We start from the raw sequence: 20,790 nt of genomic DNA on the forward strand, positions 1-20,790 counted from the left end.
ATCGTTGCATTGTAATATATAATATATACTTTAATAAACAATATATTCTTTAATAGACACTTCCATAAAAAACATATTCCAGTCCTGCAGCACAGTAGTTTATGCTTTCAGCTGACCCACAGAGTAGCCGACAGGGATTTGCTCAACCCCTGGCAGATGGAAAGATGGGGCTGGAGAGTGGCCAGCCCCGAGGAGCAACCACCTACCTTGTGGCTCCTCCTTTCCAACTTCCCAAACAAGTGTGACTTGGGGATGCATGAAACTACCAGACCACGAAGACTTCCTACCCCAGGTGGCAGTGAGGGGCCCACATCCTCCCTTTTTCAATGGGTCCACGGATGGGCAAAACCACCCACCCACTTTGGAGCATGGCTGCACTACCCCTAGGACCTCCTATGTTTCTGGCATCAGTGAGGGGGCAGTGATCCCAGATGGCTCCAGAATGTGGCTGGAATGAGGGCTACCAGGAGCAGGAGTGTCCTTTATAGCAGGCAGCTGCTAAGCAGCTCCAGAACCTTCTGAAAAGGCAAGCTGTGTGCTCGCAGGGGGTGGGGGGGAACCAGTGTGCTTGTGCACCTTAGGGGAAACCCAAAGCCTGAGAGCTCTGAGTGGTGTGTAGGGAGGCCTCCGGCAGCTGCAGTTCTCTAGCCTTCCACTCTATGCATACCACAATGACTAGGAGGAAGGAAATGCTACAGCATTGCCTGATGGCTGCCATTTTTTTCTCCCACTGCCCTGTGCTTCCAAGGTGGGGGAAGGGTGCTCAAAGTGGGGGATCCCCACCCCCCATGGGAGGTGGCAATCCAAGAAGAATCAGGGGAATTATCTAGCAATTAAAGAGATAGATGATAGCACTTCAATCCTACCATATAAAGCTAGCAAAACCAAAGAATTTTACCATGTGACTTTCCATAAGACTGAGGAGGATTTCATTTAAACTCTGCAGCAACTCATGCAGGGCAGCTTACACATTTATTTAGCATGGGTGGCAGTACAAATCTGCAAGGATTATCTAGTGTACAACCTAACTACACTTAACAGCACAGTTTAAACGCTGCAAAGTTGTATGGAGTAGCTTTTTGCCTTGTAGTCTCATGCAGAAATTGGGCCACAGTAATATACAAACACAGGTTTGCATTTTTGGACATGTCTTGTAAAAATGCCTGCCAATTCAAATTTGTTTTGTCTTCACACTTTAAGACCACCCCATGACAGCAATTTATGGCCACATAATTAAAACTGGCAGATCACTAGACCTCAGTTACTTTGCAGACTGAAGCACATCTATTCATCTTTGATGTTATACTAATCCAATTCTCTTGTTAAGCAGAACAGTTTGCTGATGTAGGCTCATTGCTTGATAGCTTGCCAGTTCCAAAGTGAATGTCCCAGAGCCAGATGTTAAAGTGCGCAAAACTGTTGAATATCCCTAGGATAAACCAAAGCATATATTAGTGACAAAGATGCAAACACAAAGAAACTCTCTCTAGCAACACTATAATACAACTCCCATAGTCGTGTACCTACTTTAAACATGATCTAACATTAAACTCAATTGTAGATATGAAAAATGCAGACTACTACAAACTCCGAAGTAAAGGGAGAACCACAGTACAGTGGCAGAACTTTACACACAAAGTTAGGCCAGGTTTAATCCCAGCAGCTCCACTTAAAAGCTGGGAAATGCGCTCTTAGAACTTCTGACCTGTAGGAGCTCTGACTGAAAAAATACTTTGCATGCAATCTAAGCTTCAATCCCTGGCATCTCCAGCTAGAGGATTTCTTGCCTGGTGGTTTTGGGAAAGACCTTATGCTTGAGCTTCTGGAGTCACTTCCACGGGAGACAACACAGAGCTCAGTGTTACATATCTCCACATCAGTCATCTGCTATTGACAAGTGCCTTCCATAACCCTCCCCCCATCTCAAGATCAAGGAAGAGGAGAAAACAGAAACATGGTCTGTTAGCATAACAACCCCTATGCAAGCTGTCCTGTTCATGAAACAAAACAGAGAGCTTCTTCCTCAATGAAGCTTCTCAAATCAAGTCATGAAGCAAAAAGCTACTTCCCAGAAGTTCAAGAAGGATTTCCCAAGCATATACTGTAATGAAAAAGTACTCTCAGTACCTCTCCCAAAAAAATTATAGTTCACATACATACATCCTTGTGAAAGCTAGTTAAGCCAATTTCATGATAGAAGGCCCTAAAGCAGGTGTAATTAAAAGGCATTTAGAGCAACACTTTTAGCTTCTGTTTTGGCCAGCTTGTGTGCATGTGCTTACACACACCTTTGTTTCTGCTAGTGGAACTGACGCAATCACTACTTTGTTATCTTGGCGACTTTGAATTTCTTGAATGCTGCCTCTTCTTTGTGCCAGGTCCCCAAGCACTGCACCAAGATGACTCTCCTCCACTGTTATTTCCAGGTGCATGAGAGGCTCCAGAACTTGCTTATCAGCTTTTTTCAAAGCCTGAAAAAACAAGAGGCAACATTCACTTCTTTTGCACAAATATCAATATAACTAAATTGTAACTATACATATCTCATCCTCTGCGAGTTCCTAAACTAATATCTTTGTTTGCTATGCAAAACAGAAGTCATATTCTATATGAAAGTACATAAGTAATCAAATGCAGTATTAACCACCATAAAGAGAAAGTACATTAAATAATCACATGTAGAATTAACCACCATGAAGGGAAATTTCCACCATGAAGGGAAATTAGTTAAGAAAAAAGGATACTGAATTTTTAAAAAATCTTAAAGGCAATGATCCAGAAGATGCCAAAAGATGTCCTTAACCTTTTACCAATAAAGGTTTATACACACACACCAACTAAAAGGACAAAACTAAAGAGGGATTTAGGAAGCATGGATAAAAAATGCTCCAAACATATCTACTGTACCCCCTTTATACCTTTTGCATGCACCGAGAAACACAAGCAGAAACCATTGTTGGGGAAGTATCAGCATTTGCAGCAACTGCATGCACTGTCACGACTACATCTTGAACTGGAACGCCCAAAAGTGGTCCTACATATATAAAATTCAGACACTGCATTAGTATCTCATATTGAGCCATGAAGACAACGGACAGTGTGCTTTTGTAAGCTATATTGACATTACAATTGATGCTGCAGGCAATTTATTCTGGGATGTAAGATACCTTCAAATGTCTTGCAGGATGTACCCACATTTGAATATAAACACATTATATTCTCATAACTGCAGCATGATTTACAAGTTAGAGAGGAAACAGCAGTATCCCTTGGGAAAAGTAGTTGCTCTGGTACAGCTCCTTACACAAATCTATTCCTATTGTTTTGCAGCAAGGAAATACACATTTGAATCATGACTTAATATCAGTCACCAATTTTATCAAAAAATTGAGAGCTGACAAATTCATAGAGCACAGGGCTACCAATAGCTATGTACCGTTTCCAGTAGTAGAGGTAATATGCTTCTTTTAATCACTTGCTGGGAAACACAGGAAGGATAACGCTGTTGTGCTCTTCCTCTTCGTGTGGACAGAATGCCAAACTAGAAGGGCCTTTGATCTAACCAAGCATGGCTCTTATGTTCTTATTAAATTTACTGTATAGTGCCAACAAGCAAATGAGATAATTGCTGTAATGCATGTGCTGATCCAACCAGCATCTGAAAACCTGCCCCTTAGAAACTGAAGAATAGGAGCTAACCACTGGCATGATGTATTAGACAAGCAGCAAGAGAGCAGTTTTCTCTTTTATTTTTAAAACGTATTGTGCAGTTAGGAAGGCTCTCAAGGGGGGGATTTACAAGAAGACCTTTCCAAATAAGAATGGGAGGAGGAGTTGTTAACAAAATACCAAAACCCCCAAACTCACAGTCCTGCCCACTAAGGCACTTCCATCATTGCTCTACGATGGGTGGCCAAACTGTGGCTCAGGAGCTGCATCTGGCTCTTTCACACATATTGTGCGGCTCTTTCACACATACGGTGTAAGCCCCCACTGCCCCGTTGGCTGGCTTGGTGAAGACATTTTTTCTCTTTAAATCACTTCTCCAAGCCAAGCCAGCCAGCGGCTTGGATAATGCATTTAAAGTTAAAGTTGCTTTCTTTCAACCTCTCCCTCCCCCATCTATTTGCTTTCCTCCCTCCCTTCCTCACGTCCCTCAAACATCTAATGTTTATGTCTTGTGGCTCTCAAACATCAGACATTTATTCTATGTGGCTCTTATGTTAAATAAGTTTGGCCACCCCTGCTCTATGAAAACGTTAAATATTATTTTCAAGAACTACATCTGCCATTGGGTATGGGCATTCGTAACATATTGCCAAAAATCTTCACAACTTCCTTCATATATTAAAGTATCACTTATTCGTTTTATCTTTAGCTATATTCGTTTAGCTATAATTCATTATAGCATTAGCAATATAATATTAGAACATCACATTAATTATTAGCAGTTTGGTTTAGTGGTTAAGTTATCTGGGAGAATAAGGTTTGATTCCACACTTCTTCACTTGCAGCTGCTGGAATGGCCTTGGGTCAGCCATAGCTATCGCAGAGCTTGTCCTTGAAAGGGCAGCATCTGAGACAGCCCTCTCAACCTTACGTACCTCACAGGGTGTTTGTTGTGGGGAGTAAGATAAAGGAGATTGTGAGCCACTCTGAGTGAAGGGCAGAATATAAATCCAATGTCGTCTGTCAAGAGTCATATATCTAAGCACAACATCTGTATTCCTCTTGCCATAAACTCTGTGTTGTTACCATTGCTATGCTTATGTGCTTGCTTGGCTTTCCCCCCTTCCCTTTCATTGCAGACCGCTTATCTATGGAACTTATTATTCAAGCCACCTCTGCCAGCCTCCAAGGTCAGACACTGAAGAAGCAAAGATTATGCAACTGGATTCCAAGACTTTCCGTGGGAGGAGGACCCACCAAAAATATCCCCGTGCTTTGCATCCCTGTGTTTGCTTGAAAATTAACGGTTGGGACGAGGGGTTAAAAGAGAGCCAAAGATGGTGTCCTGCCAAGTTGCCTATGGAATAAACTGCTGAATTCTCAGACTGTGGTTCCTTGACTCGAGGTCTTGACTTCTTCATTATAGCTCACTTTCCCCCTCCAAAGGGGATGCAAAATGGCTTACATCATTTTTCTCTTCTGTTTTATTCTCACAGTAACCCTATGAGGTAGGTTAGGCCAAAAAGTGTATCTCTGGCCCACAGTTATTAGCAAGCTTCCATGGCAGAATGTGGACTCAAATCTAGGTTTCCTAGATCCCAACCCAGTACTAACCACAGCACCACACTGTATGTATTTTTATTCTATTGAATACCAAAAAATGAAATGGCTTTTACCTTGAAGACAAGAGGTATGAATTCCATTCTCTACAGCTTCACGAAGTTCTGGCTGAAGCAAATTGCATGTATTTTCAGTATATTCAATAACTGGTGCTATTGCTGGCCATTCTCCATCCCAGGGTCTAAGGCACAATTCAACATTCACTTGATGTCGTTTTTCTCCTATAATCCTGTCCAGTGTATCTGTGATTATTTAATACCAAGAAATACATAAAACATCCTGATTCAGAATGCTAACTTGGGAAACTTTAATAGCAATTTTTCAAATAATTCAGCTGCAGTTTAAGGATTTTAGATCTATTACCTGTAGCTTGGACTGCATTTTGAATGGTTTCTCTGTAAGCTACCTGAAGAGGTCCAAGGTAGGTCTCAAGTCTGTATTCACGTTTGATTCGGTCATGAATGATCTCAATGTGCAGTTCTCCCATGCCACAAAGGATAGTCTGTCAAAAAACAGGAACGCAATATGAAAGCATCCTTAACTGAATAGAAACTTCAGAAGCACTGGGAAAGCTTTTACAGGTACTCTTCTGAAGGAAAGAACTGAATGGATAGACCAGAAAACCACCAGCATTTGACAGCTGGTTCAATATTGGTACAGTGCCACTAATTTACCTCAACAGCTAGGAGCATCTTTCAAAATTTAATATGTATTAACATGCAAATACAGTGGGGAAATAGCTAGAGCTTGTAGATCAAATCCATCCAGTTTTCTTGCTGGTGAAAAAGGAGAGAGATATTCTTTGACTATTTAAAAGGCTATGCTGAGAAACATGGGACCTGCATGTAAACATGCCATGTGGGATGAGGGGTGTAGTACACATGGAAGACAGGTGAGATTAATTGAAAAAGGTGACTGGATCCAATCCTATGCTTTGTATTCAGAAGATCTCAGGTTCAATGTCCAAACCTCCAGTTCAGGAGTCCTACTAGGAAATATACTGCAAAGCCTAGAGTAAAAGCATTAAGCCAGAGGGACTAACTCAGTCTAAAATAACTTCTGAAGCTTAAACTCAAGCATTTATATTTATTTGCACTTCTGAAGTTAAACATCACAGAGTACAGTGGGCAATTTTCAATTTGCAAAGCCCATATAGAGATACAAGCATTAAAGGTTGCTAGGATTTAGGAACTTTTCCATCTTGGAGTGGAAATTGACCTTGGAGTGAAAAGTTACTAAATATATAAATACATAACAGAAACCAAGCAAAACAACATTATGTATTTGATTCTAACTCATGCCATACAGGATACAAGTAATAGATCTGCAAAACTGAGCTAGGGATAGAGAGGGCATTGTCTACAAACCTGAAGTCAGTTCCAGGTTTGCAGAAAAATCTGGCGCCAGCAGCCACTGCTCAATTTATAATAATAATAATAATACATTTATTCTTATATCCCGCCCTCCCCCGCCAAAGGCGGGCCCAGGGCGGCTCACAGGCATGGAATTCCATGGTTCAATAAAACAATAGAATACAACAACAATTTTAAATAATCAATTACATAATAAATTAGTTAAAATAGATAAAATAGGTGCTAAATTACTATGAGTCATAATATCCACAAGATGGCTGGGTGGCTACACATCAGTTTAGCCAGGTTCTGTTTCAAAGGCAAGCTGGAAAAGAAATGTTTTGCAAGCCCTGCGGAATTGATTCAGGTCCCGCAGGGCTCGTACCATCTCTGGAAGATGATTCCACCATCGAGGGGCCATTGCTGAGAAGGCTTGCTCCCTGGTTGTCTTTGGCCAGACTTTTCCCAGGGAGAGGTTTCAAGGGAGAAGGAAGGAGGGAAAAGCTGAGAGCAGAAGCACAGATAGGTAGGCTGGCTGGTGGGCAGGAAGGAGAGAAGCAAGCAGGAAAAGAGGGAAAGCTATGGGGACTGCCAGGGACGGAAAAGAGGTATGGGAGGAAGACACTGGGGGCTATGGGATACCTCCTACAAGTCCTTGTGAGTCTCCTGCTAGTTATTTCATAATCCAGAACAGGATACAGTGCAAGTAAAATGAGCAGTTTAAAATGTATTTACAGAACACAAGCAAGTCAAATAATCTGGCAGTATTTTTCTTCACAGAGGCAGCATTCAGATTACTTCACCGCTCTTTGCCACATCTCAACTACTTCTGGAGCAAATACACCAGTAAAGGAACATGTGGTGTGCAGCTAACAGGTGAAAAATCACAGAAAAATGAAAGTGCAGTATTCTTATATCCTCTGTTTGATATACTAATTTCCTATAGTCCACCATGCAAAGCTGCTTTTTCTATTTGTTTCCATTATCTTTCAGTGTTATTCTACCAAACCAACAGATATTTCTAAGGACACATTAAAAATGCAAATTGGTTTCAACCTACATTATGGCTTCCCACACAAAAGGTGCCATAGCATTGTGAGAATGCTAAGAATGGTTAGAAATACGCAGTCTTTGAGAAAATTACAATTTCTAGGTTCTCCTGAAAGAATGCAACTGCAGTACAACCAAGTCCATAATGTAGATACAGTCTAAAAAATTGTAACAGTTGTTGCAATAGGCTTGATTTATACTTTTTCCCCTTAAAACACCACAATGAAACAGGGACATTAAAATATGGAGAGAATTGTACTGATGCACCTTACTTGTCCAGTATCAGCATCTATCTTGACTTTCAGACTGGGATCCTCACGCTGCAGGCAAGCCAAGGCATGGTCCAGATCTGAAGTAAAACATCAAACTATGTTAGGTATAAAGACCACATTTGATTTTAACTTTCACATACACTGAATAATCCATGTTCAATGCACTTTGCAAGTGGATTTTACCATGTGAAATGGCAAAATCTGCTTGCAAATGATTGCTAAAGTGGACTGAATGTGCATTATTCAGAATATGTGAAAGTATCTTAGCAGACTCTGCTATAAATTTAACTAGTATTTGAAGGAGTGGGAGAAATGGGTCTCAAATAAAGAATGCCATGTCAGCAATTATTTCTTCCCCTTCCCAAATAGCATGGCAAGGACAAAAACAGGGTTAATACTTGCAAACACTTGCAAGCAGTGATGCTGCATTATCTTAGCTAGTATAAGCTATGCTGGCCACTACTACTGCTAAAAAAGCCTTTTTGAGGATGTACTGATTATTTCTATAACATTAAAAGTATCTGCTCTCTAATAAAAGATGACCAATGCTCTGCAATGCAAGGGAAGGCAAAGTTTGAAAAGCTAAGACCACCAATCTAGGCAGGACTGAAAGAGCTAAACTTTTTTTTTCTTTTCCCAATGACATATATAACTCCGCCTCCCCTTGGAACAGCATGACATATTACTATTTTTGCTGCTCCCATAAATACAAGTATCACTGTCATGTATTGCAGGAGGTGGTTGTTCAAGTCCAAAGCACTAAGGGTGATTGCTGGATCCAATCCACAGCATCCAAACCATTCTCTTTCAGGCTAGAGTTTAAAAACTTCTCTAACCTGGCAAAGCACACTCACATCACATCACACAACCTTTATTGGCATAACAGTATGAATCACAAAGCACACTCATCTCCCCATGGAGGGAAGGTTTCAGATGAGAATGCTGACCATTTACAGGTTTCATAGCAATATGATATATTATTGAGAAGCTCCACTGAAAACCTGGACTTCCTCAGAACTGTGTGTAGAGGACAGAATCAGCTGTTCTAGCAATTTCATTACACCTGGTTGTCTGGCCATGGATGGTGGCTCTATTGTACAAAAGAAGACTGGCTCTGGAATCTCAACGCCTGCCAAGAGAAGGTTCTCAGCTCCATGGGTTTGACCACAGTTTGACCTCACATCTTTCTCAGCTCTCTGGGCTGCAGCCATCGCAGAAGCCTTTGATGAAACAATGGTGTCTCCAGTGGCGCTCTAATGCAAGCCAACAGAAAATTACATACTGTATTGTCAACATATAATTGGTGTTTATCATTCCACAGCACTGCAAATTGAACAATTAGTGAAGACTGTCCTTTTGTAGTTAAACAGCAAGGCAATCTGGAATGACAGTAATTAGGAAGAATTTTTTTGTTTTGTATTCTGACATTTTTTCTAATATTTGATGCCAGCATAAAGGGTCATATTTAAAAATGAGGAAACAAAACCAAAACCATCTTCAATACAAAAAATAAGCTGCATTCCTTGTAGCTATAAACTAGACAAACACAAAAAAGTATTTTCAAATGGATCTAATGAAATTCATATACTGTAAAAATTAGTGGAAACATGTACTTTAACACTTGGAGAAATTACATTCGACAAATATGATCAGCAAAACATCAGTACCTCCGTCATATGAATGCTTTCCATGCAATCCTATACAAACCAACAGTTAGGATTCACATTTTTTTTGTCACCTGTTTCAACCCAACTGTCAGGGCAATGTTGCCAGCTGTTAGTGAAGAGATCTCTATTTGCTGATCGGCAAAAGGTAGCAGCAGGCGGCTCATTCTCTCTCTGCAATGGAAGGCACAGGTTAGACATGAATACTGAAACTCCCCCATCCTCCCTCACTCTGTTTACTCACATGCAGTTTTTGTTAATATTGTAGACAGCCGACTGAGGCTTCATTATGCCTGAGTAAATGCGCACGAATACCAATGGTCCACGCTGTTTGTCATGAATAACTTTAAATGCTAGAGCACACAAGTCATCCCTATACCATTGCCTGAAAAAAAAATTAGAAAAGTAATTTGTACTTAAGGCAAAACAGTATAAATAACTGTTCAATTCAGAACACTGTCTTTACTAACTACTCCAATGCTAAAATGAACAGGAAATATGAATACATACTGTGGCATTCATCTGGTTAGGCTGAAACAATGAAATTGATGAATACCAATTAAAACTAGAGAAAGTATCTCTGCCTCACACCTCAAAGAGTCAATGTCAGGTAGTGGCTAAGAGCCACTGAATCTAAGATGGAGAACCAGGTTTGATTCCCCACTCCACCACATGAGCCCTGCCAGGTAACCTTGGGCAAGTCACAGGTGTCTCAGAACTATCACAGCCTCACCTCCCTCACAAGGTGCCAGGTGTGAGGATAAGAAGGGAAGTGCGATTGTAAGCTGCTTTAAAACTCCTTAGGGAGAGAAAAGCAGGGTATAAAGACCAACTCTTCTTCTCAGAGGGAGATCAGCACAGAACTTAAAGAGAGCCAGTTTCATGTAGTGGTTAAGAGCAGTGGACACTAATCTGGAGAACTGAGTATGATTCCCCACTCCTCCATGCAACTGCTGGGTGACTTTGGGTCAGTCACAGCCCTCTCAGAGCTGTTCTCTCAAGAGCAATTCTCTCAGCCCCACCTACCTCACAGGGTGTCTGTTGTGGGGAGAGAAAGGGAAGGTGATTATAAGTTGCTCTGAGACTCCAAGTGAATGGCAGGGTATAAATCCAATCTCTTCTTCTGGAGACCCCTTGTCCTCCTCCAAGTTGGTCAGCAGAGCCATATGTGTTCTACACTCAAGCCACTCTATAAACATCTAAAAATCCCTCCCCTCTTCTCATGCCCAATCTACAAGTAACTCATGCTCCCCAGTAAGATGTTAATACATGAAATGGGTTATCAAGATATGTCATCTTTTTATACTCACAAAAATTCATAACTGCGCTCATTTGGAGCAGGCAAGTACATGGTGATGGCATCCAATAATGGCTGAACCCCTTTATTTTTCAATGCACTCCCACAAAACACAGGAACTGCTTTCTGTGCCAGGGTGACTCTTCGTACAGCAGAATGTAACTGAAGAAGACCAAGAACATTCATATTTTCAACAGAGAGCTATTCATCATTCAGTTAAGCACTTAAAATGGAGCAAACAGTAAACATGTCTCCTCATGTTTAAAGTTTAAGTATTTTATTTACTTAAAGTATTTTAAGCTTTAAGTACTCTACTTAATACAACAAAAATATGATTCTGTGATATAATGAACTACCAAAGCCACATACCTTATCAGCTGGCAATGAATCAAAATTCTCACTGAACTCTCCAAGGACCAGTTCAGCAAATTCATCATCCAGATCTGCAACCTTGTAAGCGAAAGAGAAAGTAAGCCCCCAAATATGTTTCATGAATGAACAGATCAGCAAATGAAGGAGATATAAGTATCTCCAACTACCCCTTCAGGACTATGTTACCAAGCGAAAACATCAACTCCCATACCTGCTAGCTAATGCAATTTCATTTTTAATAATTTTAGAACAACATAGATCAGACAGAATGAGACGTGTAGATGCATGCAACTGAAGTACCCACCACAATACTTCACCGGCCAAACACTGGTGGCCATTCCAGAAAGACAGCAACACTGCTCAAGAAGTCCATCACTTATGCCCATGATTTTGCACCAACAGATTCTTAGTAAGATGTTCTCTGAGCCAATACCACTCGCACCAAGCAAAAGGTCCCCATTTATCAGTACAAAAACTGGCTTTATGTTTGATGCACAGCTATTTTCCCATTTTAGTTTACATGATGTATCAGAATAAGTTATTTTTACAGCACAGCTTACTGAGCTTAGAAATTTAGTCCCAAGTGATAGCTAACACACCCTGTTTTGAGATGAATGTTTAATTCTTCTAAGGGTTTGGTTTTAAGCTAAACCCAATGTTTCAGATTTTGGCTACAAAATGAGCAAGTATCATATAGCAAAATGAAAGTGCATTTTCATGAGCCACAGAAACAATGCACATTAGGTTTTCACTCAAATCGTAGAGATTGATGTACATTGCAGAGGGAAAAGAACTCTGCTGAGCTGCTTTCAGCACTACCTAACAAAGGGAGTGGTAGAAGTTTGCTTTGATCAACAGGGATCGGGGAGAAAAAGCATTAAATTTACTGGTGATACTGTGAGACCTTGGCAGAGCTATTTAACCTTTGCTCTCTAGTTCTCTGCAATGGAAAACTGAAGAGTAAGACTAAAATATCTTACTGAATTTTATGTAACCGTCAACTTGTATTTGACTTCAAAGTCCATGAGCTATATTTGTCAGCATTCATTATAATGCAGTTCATTGTCTTTTAAGTTAGCACATAAAAGCATTTTTAATTCACTGTACAAATGCTTCACATATTTACTTCAGAACTTTACTTGTTCTATTAAAGCAGTTCTCGCATCAACTGTATCCTTGAACAGGTCAGGACTGTCTGCTTCTTTCAAAGGTTTTCGCTCAAAGTTCTTTCCATCATCAAATCCAGCTGCAGACTTCCAAACAACTCGTTCCTTGGTCACAATGTCAACTATTCCTCTAAAGGTCTTGGCCTCTCCGATTGGCAACTATATACAGGGGTTTTTTGTTTAAATAATAAAAAAGATAGTTGGTTAAGTATGGTAGCCTGAAGAAAACACCCACCTTAGTCGAACAGTGCAATAATTCTTTTAATGTTAATACTTTTTACACAACCTGTAAAAGCAAAGGCTTGGTCTTCAGCTTCTGTTCAATGCTCTCAACAGCATAACTGAAACTAAAACAAATTGTTCATATATTAGGGTGAAAAGTGCTTGCCGGATTATTCCTTGCCATTTCCTCCCCTCCTACAAAAGCCAAATAGGAAACTAAAGAGAGAGAGAGACATAAGAGCATAAGAGAAGCCATGTTGGATCAGGCCAACGGCCCATCAAGTCCAACACTCTGTGTCACACAGTGGCAAAAAATGTTATGTACACACATACACTGTGGCTAATAGCCACTGATGGACCTGTGCTCCATATTTTTATCTAAACCCCTCTTGAAGGTGGCTATACTTGTGGCCGCCACCACCTCCTGTGGCAGTGAATTCCACATGTTAATCACCCTTTGGGTGAAGAAGTACTTCCTTTTATCCGTTTTAACCTGTCTGCTCAGCAATTTCATCGAATGCCCACGAGTTCTTGTATTGTGAGAAAGGGAGAAAAGTACTTCTTTCTCTACTTTCTCCATTCCATGCATTATCTTGTAAACCTCTATCATGTCACCCCGCAGTCGACGTTTCTCCAAGCTAAAGAGTCCCAAGCGTTTCAACCTTTCTTCATAGGGAAAGTGCTCCAGCCCTTTAATCATTCTAGTTGCCCTTCTCTGCACCTTCTCTAAAGCTATAATATCCTTTTTGAAGTGCGGCGACCAGAAATGCACACAGTACTCCAAATGAGACCGCACCATCGATTTATACAGGGGCATTATGATACTGGCTGATTTGTTTTCAATTCCCTTCCTAATAATTCCCAGCATGGCATTGGCCTTTTTTATTGCAAACGCACACTGTCTTGACACTTTCAGTGAGTTATCTATCATGACCCCAAGATCTCTCTCTTGATCAGTCTCTGCCAGTTCACACCCCATCAACTTGTATTTGTAGCTGGGATTCTTAGCCCCAATGTGCATTACTTTGCACTTGGCCACATTGAACCGCATCTGCCACGTTGACGCCCACTCACCCAGCCTCAACAGATCCCTTTGGAGTTCCTCACAATCCTCTCTGGTTCTCACCACCCTGAACAATTTAGTGTCATCCGCAAACTTGGCCACTTCACTGCTCACGCCCAACTCTAAATCATTTATGAACAAGTTAAAGAGCATGGGACCCAGTACCGAGCCCTGCGGCACCCCACTGCTTACCGTCCTCCACTGCGAAGACTGCCCATTTATACTCACTCTCTGCTTCCTATTACTCAGCCAGTTTTTGATCCACAAGAGGACCTGTCCTTTTACTCCATGATTCTCAAGCTTTCTAAGGAGCCTTTGATGGGGAACTTTATCAAAAGCTTTCTGGAAGTCAAGGTAAACAACATCTATCGGGTCTCCTTTGTCCACATGTTTGTTCACCCCCTCAAAGAAATGCAACAGATTAGTGAGGCAAGATCTTCCCTTGCAGAACCCATGCTGAGTCTTCCTCAATAACCCGTGTTCATCAATGTGCCTACTCATTCTGTCCTTGATAATGGTTTCTACCAACTTTCCCGGTATTGAAGTCAGACTGACTGGCCTGTAATTTCCCGGATCTCCTCTGGAACCTTTTTTAAAGATGGGGGTGACATTTGCTACCTTCCAGTCCTCAGGAATGGAGGCAGATTTCAATGAAAGATTACAGATTTTTGTTAGAAGATCCACAAGTTCAACTTTGAGTTCCTTCAGAACTCTCGGATGTATGCCATCCGGACCCGGTGACTTATTAGTTTTTAATTTGTCTATCAGTTGTAGGACCTCCTCATTTGTCACCTCAATCTGACTCAGGTCTTTCAACACCCCTTCCAAAATTAGTGGTTCTGGGGCGGGCAAAAAGTTCTCGTCTTCTACAGTGAAGACGGAGGCAAAAAATTCATTTAGCTTCTCAGCCATTTCCCTATCCTCCTTCAGTAATCCTTTTACCCCATGGTCATCCAAGGGCCCCACTGCCTCCCTGGCTGGTTTCCTACTTCTAATATATTTGAAGAAAGTTTTATTGTTGGTCTTTATGTTTTTTGCAATATGCTCCTCATAGTCCCTTTTTGCCTGCCTGATCACAGTCTTGCATTTGATTTGCCACAGCCTGTGTTCCCTTTTACTAATCTCACTTGGACTGGTTTTCCACCGCTTAAAGGAGTCCTTCTTACCTTTTACAGCTTCCATTACTTTGTTTGTTAACCACGCAGGCCTTTTCTTATGCCTGTTTGTGCCTTTCCTAACTTGTGGTATATATTTTATCTGAGCTTCTAGGATTATAGTTTTAAATAGCGTCCAAGCTTCCCCAAGGGTTTTGACCGTATGTACCTTTCCTTTCAGTTTCTTCCTCACATGCCTCCTCATCTCAGTGTATTTACCCCTTTTAAAGTTAAAAGACCACAGTGTAGCCATGATTCCCCTGGCAACCCATTCATAAACAAGTTCCCGTTCATTTAACTATATCACTCTTCAAATATACAAAAAAAAAAAAAACCCTCTAAGTAAGCTGTAAATTGTACACATTGTTAGTTAAGTTAGGGTTAAAGAAAAACACATGAATGACTCTAAATTTTTTTGTCAAGTTATTAGTCTTCGGGTGTCTGGAAGCAACTCTTATTGTATATCAAACATCCAGGAGAGCTGCTATTGCAAGCCTAATTTTAAAATAATTTAAATACATTTTTCAGCAGCCACTAAATCATAAAAATATCTGGTAATAAACAATTGTGCTCACATTATACAATGTAGTGCCTTTTGCTTCTATCACTGGGCCCTGAAAAAAATGCTGCCTTCATACCTAGCTCCAGTTTTGTCCATCTTGTTTAAAAAACAAATCCGTGGTATGTGGTGCTTGTCTGCTTGTCTCCACACTGTCAGAGACTGTGCCTAAACAAAGATGGAAAGTGTAAATACTTTCACTTACCAGCATCTGCTGTCTTTTAATACGTACTAAAAATTTACAGCTCACAATGTGTTAAGCACAGTACAAGATACAGAAATGAGAGAGTTGCTGAGCAGAAAGCTTACAATATAGATGTCATGAGGGAGGACAGACTGCAGCCACTCTTCTCTAGCCCAATGAGGACCTCAGTGAGTTGGTGCACACATTAAAAGAACAACAAAAGTACATGAAGGGGTCACAGCACCTTTCCTTCAAGAAAAGGCTAAATAATTTTAGTTTTTAGGGTTTGTAGAATCTTTCGGGATCAAGTGCCGTGTTCTACTGGAGAAAGTTTTCCTTCCAGACGTTTCGTTCTCAGCTGCGGAGAACATCCTCAGTGGCGTTACAGCCGGAGCAGGCGCTCTGACCTTCTTGGCTGCTGTGCATTGAGTGACATTTTAGTTTTAGTTTGATTGATAGAGATCAAAATTTTAATTTTGATTGATAGGGAGAGAATTGATTGATTGATTAAGGGGTAGGTGCAATACCAGCCTATTAAATAAATCTATCATGAATACTTTATTTGGGTCACCAATCAAGTTCATTTGCATTAAATTCGTAAGAGTGAAAAATACTACTATAGTCAAGCCAAAAGTTGAGGAACTGACCACTATAAGACACAGTGACAACTAACTGCTTACATGGTTTTTGAAGGGAAAGAGAAAAACTTACAATCTTTCATATAGCTGCACAAAAGCTCCATTTTAGGGATGCACCTGCATCTCTAAATGGCAGATACTGGACACTGACAATAAGGGATTGACCATTTCCTTCATGGCCACTTGAAAAATTCAAGATACATTTCATTGGCTGCTGCAGGGGACAATGTTGGACCTAGTAAACAATTTGATCTATCAATGCAATGCTTATGCAACCAAATGGAAGATGCTGTTCTGGAACCTCACTGTCAACATTCCCTCCTGTACCAAGGCAGCCCATCACTCTGCAGAAACAGGGTCTGCTTTGACTCATGACTGTTTATAACTGACCAGTCCCAAAACCTTCCACTTCTTTCTTCCATGATAATGTTTTGGCTACACATAAATATACAACACAAAACATGGAGCAGATACTTATTGCTAGAAACTGGTTTTATGCCCCACCTTATCAACTAAAGTCATTATATAAACAGGATTACCACAAAACCTAATCTGAATTAAGACAACACATGCTACAAATTCATTTTTACCTCCACACCAGCTGAGGCATCAAATACAGCCACTGCTCCATCCAGGACTCTCAGAGACCGTTCAACTTCCAATGTAAAGTCCACATGACCTAAAATTCAGTTTATAGAGAACAATAATAAAAGACAAAATAATTGGAGTAACTTAATATTATTTGAGCAACATTACATTAACAAATGAATCAAGTATCTAATCCAAGAACTAAAAACAATCCTTGATGGATTTAGACCATTTTATTATGAAATAGGCATTTTAGTTATAGCAAGTTTATTTCTGGCAAAGGAGGATTTGTTCCTAAAGGGAAGCATTCAGCAGGAATTTCTCCTGCAGATTTCCCCTCTTGTACAACAACTGTCCTTTTGAACACTGTTCATATTGGTGAAATTCCCAGTGAATAACACTAATGGATAAATCTATTACTTTAGAGGGGGAAATTTTTCAAGGGTACATCAGCATTTTAAACCAATGTATAAAGGAAACAGTGGTGATGAAAAAACATTTCCTTCACCTTGCCACAATCTTTAAAAAGGTTAAGAATTATAAGATCAAAATAATGTACCTGGCGTATCTATTAAGTTGATTCTATGGCCCGCCCAATCAAAAGTCACAGCAGCTGACTGAATGGTGATGCCACGCTCCCGTTCCTGAGCCATGAAATCTGTAACTGTGTCTCCATCATCAACATCTGGTCAACCAAACACCATTTCAGTTTGGTTAGAGAACTTTAATATTTGTTATATCATAACAGAATCAAACATATAATGATACAAAGCCTAAGGCCCTGATACTAGCTAAGGTCAAAACATGGGGGTGAACTGGACAGGATGCCAATAAACTGGTATCACACTGGTGGTAGGATCCAATGCAGCTACAGGATTCATCTCTTGCAATAATGCAAAGTATGTGTAAAATCCAATTGCACACATATAATTGAACTGTGCAAGGCACAGCACATCCCTCAAGTGGACAGAGGCTGGAGCATGGCAATGGTAGGGCAAGTTTACTCAGCATCTTATTCTCAGTACCAGCAAGACTACACTTTAAAAACACAAGTCAAAGGAAAATAATTAATAACAATGCAGAGGCCAATGTAGCCTACTGCACATACAACCACCTCTATAAATGGACAGGAAAGATACAAAGGGTGATTAACATGTGGAATTCACTGCCACAGGAGGTAGTGGTGGCTACAAGCATAGCCAGCTTCAAGAGGAAATTGGATAAAAATATGGAGCTGAGGTCCATCAGTGGCTATTAGCCATAGTATATTACTGGAACTGTCTGAGGCAGTTATGCTCTGTATTCTTGGTGCTTGGCGGGGGGCAAAGTGGAAGCGCTTCTAGACCCACTTGTGAACCTCCTGATGGCACTTGAGTTGTGTTTTTTTGGGGGGGGGGTTGGCCACTGTGTGACACAGAGTGTTGGACTGGATGGGCTATTGGCCTGATCCAACATGGCTTCTCTTATGTTCTTAAACATCACAGAAGCATTCTCCAGATCAGCACCTTCAAACATCATTCCTCCAGCCCACACTCCATATCCATTCCCTATATGAGTCAGGGCAGCAACAATAAACAAAATCCTAGTCAAGAGCCACTGCAAAGGACCCTACACACAGCAAAAGAGGTGATGAGAAATTGTCATGTTGAATAACAGGATGCTATCTTTCATAAAAAGTCAAAAGGTAACTATCTTAACTGGGCCATATACTTATAATAGATTTTCTTAAATTGATAAGTTTTAAATTTTACTCACACTTTGGTAATTATTTCAGTAAAACATCACAAAACTAAACATTCCAGTACAAACCTCCAAGACTTCTTATGTATCCTGAATAATACAGCATCCTTTCAGTGGTAGTTGTTTTTCCTGCATCTATGTGAGCCATGATACCAATATTACGGATTCTGTGAAAGAAAAGAAAAAGCTGTTCAACTATCTTGCTCATTTTTCAAAAAACAGAATTGTTCCTACCATTGATAATATAAAGTACTCGGTGTTTCTTATTACAATTATGCAAAGTATCATATTTTAGGCTAAGACGCACTCATCTGAAACCACTGTAAATATTGTTTAGTGTCCTTTCATGTGTACATAGAACAAATAGTATCAATCTTACAACCTAAGAACTATCAATACATTCCACACAAAACAAACAAATATTACTTACTTAGACACAGGTGGCGTGATAATAGTCCGCAAAGATTTTACCTCACCTGTTTAATAAAAAGCCAGAATTGAATTCAAAATTCAAATGAATGAAATGATAATTTCTGCAACACATATAGGTCCCAGGCAAAAATCCTCTTGTATAGGTGCCTACTACTGAAAGAAAAGTTTTCTTCTTTCCCTGGATTGCAAAATATTTCTTTTATTACCAGATCAAGGAGAGCGATTTATGGTGTTTTTTTAAATAACTGTGCTTAATAGATTGAACAAACATGTCTTAAATATTCAAATATAATACCTGATTATTAATTCTAAACAATCGTAAAAATGCCATCAACTTTTATAGAATTTCAACATCACTTCAATTCAAGAAACAATATCACACCAAAACATAAACAGGAAACGGGAAGAACCTCTCAAACACATTTACCAATTTAATTATCTTCTGCTCCACATTCATTACCAATAGCTACTTGCTTTGTTTCTCATAACTTGCTTTTATATTGCAATAATATTAATTGTAAATCATCTCGAGCAGGATTCTGAAGTGGCAGCACAGAAATAACCTTTATAAATAAATAATCCAAGGCTTCTTCACCAAGGATAAGAATAAAGGTAGTCCCCTGTGCAAGTACCAGTCGTTTCTGACTCTGGGGTGACATTGCTTTCAAGTTTTCACAGCAGACTTTTTACGGGGTGGTTTGCCATTACCTTCCCCAGTCATCTACACTTTCCCCCCAGTAAACTGGGTACTCATTTTACCGACCTCGGAAGAATGGAAGGCTGAGTCAACCTGGAGCCAGCTACCTGAACCAGCTTCTGCTGGGATCGAACTCAGGTCATGAGCAGAGGGCTCCAACTGCAGTACTGCAGCTTTACCACTCTGTGCCACGGGGTTCTTTAAGGATAAGGAATAATAATATACAGAAGCACGTATTAGAAGTGATTCTCACTGTTTTCTATACAAAAGTGTAGTAAGTCTTTATGCCAGCTGCAGAGTGTCAAAAAACAATTACCTGGTGGGGAACTATAATTCCTCTGAAGATATAAGTGACTTCTGAATGTCTTTATGCAGAGAGTTCTTGCTTTTTGACAATATGTGCACTTTGAAGGGAGAGAGAGCAATCAGAATCAAAAAACATTTTCATTATTTTATAATAATAAATACTGTACATTTCAATAACACATTTAGTTTCAAAGTTCAAACAAACTTTTCTAGATTGATACAGGAACTAATTTTAGGCATCCTAACCACTTCCTAACCTGATTAAATCTATTATATTTTATTCATCTCCACAAAGCTAAATCATATTTTAAAAAACTTGTTTCACATGTGAAGTATTAATTACCCCAGCAAATTGTTAAGTTCTTTCTAAAACAACCACCTGAACATAGACTTACCTGACTGTGTAAGAACACCTTTTTTAGGGCACTCAGTAATAGTTTTGTCTTATTTCGCAGCATACTGATACCTTGTCTACAAAACCAAATACAAGAATACGTGCACTTAAATCAACAGCCAAAGAATTCCCATTAAAGCTAACAGCTAACGTCCACTGATCTTGGCACCGACTTAGGCCGATGTTTTATTTAAAAATACGTCCTATTTTGTTCCAAAATTACTATACAGCAGCGAGAACATCGCCTCCCTCGAGCTGTAAAAACCGCTCAGCTCCCCACTCTGGAACTTCCCTCCCTGAAATTGGGAGGAACCACAAAGAAGACCTAAAAGCGATCTTAGCTTCTAGTAA

At 40.0% G+C, this 20,790-nt stretch overlaps 1 protein-coding gene across 2 annotated transcripts; it reads right to left on the reverse strand.

Moving 5' to 3' along the window:
- Window positions 1-1,247: 1,247 nt before the first annotated feature.
- Window positions 1,248-20,546, reverse strand: GFM2 (GTP dependent ribosome recycling factor mitochondrial 2). Of its 2 annotated transcripts, XM_060235813.1 has the most exons (20): window positions 20,441-20,546; window positions 20,056-20,143; window positions 19,041-19,086; window positions 18,680-18,777; window positions 17,430-17,555; window positions 16,873-16,961; window positions 15,540-15,628; window positions 12,749-12,809; window positions 12,436-12,621; window positions 11,294-11,374; window positions 10,938-11,086; window positions 9,872-10,012; window positions 9,702-9,801; window positions 9,027-9,216; window positions 7,964-8,040; window positions 5,653-5,791; window positions 5,346-5,531; window positions 2,919-3,034; window positions 2,289-2,471; window positions 1,248-1,429 (listed from the first exon to the last, which is right to left on the reverse strand). In XM_060235813.1, exons 1-20 carry the CDS (start codon window positions 20,501-20,503, stop codon window positions 1,301-1,303), a joined length of 2,337 nt encoding a protein of 778 aa, XP_060091796.1. In that variant the 5' UTR covers window positions 20,504-20,546; the 3' UTR covers window positions 1,248-1,300. The 2 variants fall into 2 exon arrangements, with proteins under 2 accessions (XP_060091796.1, XP_060091797.1); XM_060235814.1 differs by lacking the exons at window positions 1,248-1,429; window positions 2,289-2,471; window positions 2,919-3,034 and having other exon boundaries at window positions 7,959-8,040.
- Between the last annotated feature and the right edge of the window lie 244 nt (window positions 20,547-20,790).

This window comes from Heteronotia binoei, chromosome 4, assembly GCF_032191835.1.
Source record: "Heteronotia binoei isolate CCM8104 ecotype False Entrance Well chromosome 4, APGP_CSIRO_Hbin_v1, whole genome shotgun sequence".
Taxonomy (NCBI): domain Eukaryota; kingdom Metazoa; phylum Chordata; class Lepidosauria; order Squamata; family Gekkonidae; genus Heteronotia; species Heteronotia binoei.

What these genes read in the sequence shown, in the direction of transcription:
- GFM2 (XM_060235813.1), bottom strand. Translation starts at nt 20,503, where the DNA reads ATGCTGCGAAATAAGACAAAACTATTACTGAGTGCCCTAAAAAAGGTG. An exon ending in ATACATAAGAAGTCTTGGAG is followed by an intron (nt 17,556 to 18,679) that starts GTTTGTACTGGA and finishes TTGGTTGACCAG; the next exon opens with ATGTTGATGATGGAGACACA. An exon ending in GAGCGCAGTTATGAATTTTT is followed by an intron (nt 10,013 to 10,937) that starts GTGAGTATAAAA and finishes TTTTTTTTTCAG; the next exon opens with GCAATGGTATAGGGATGACT.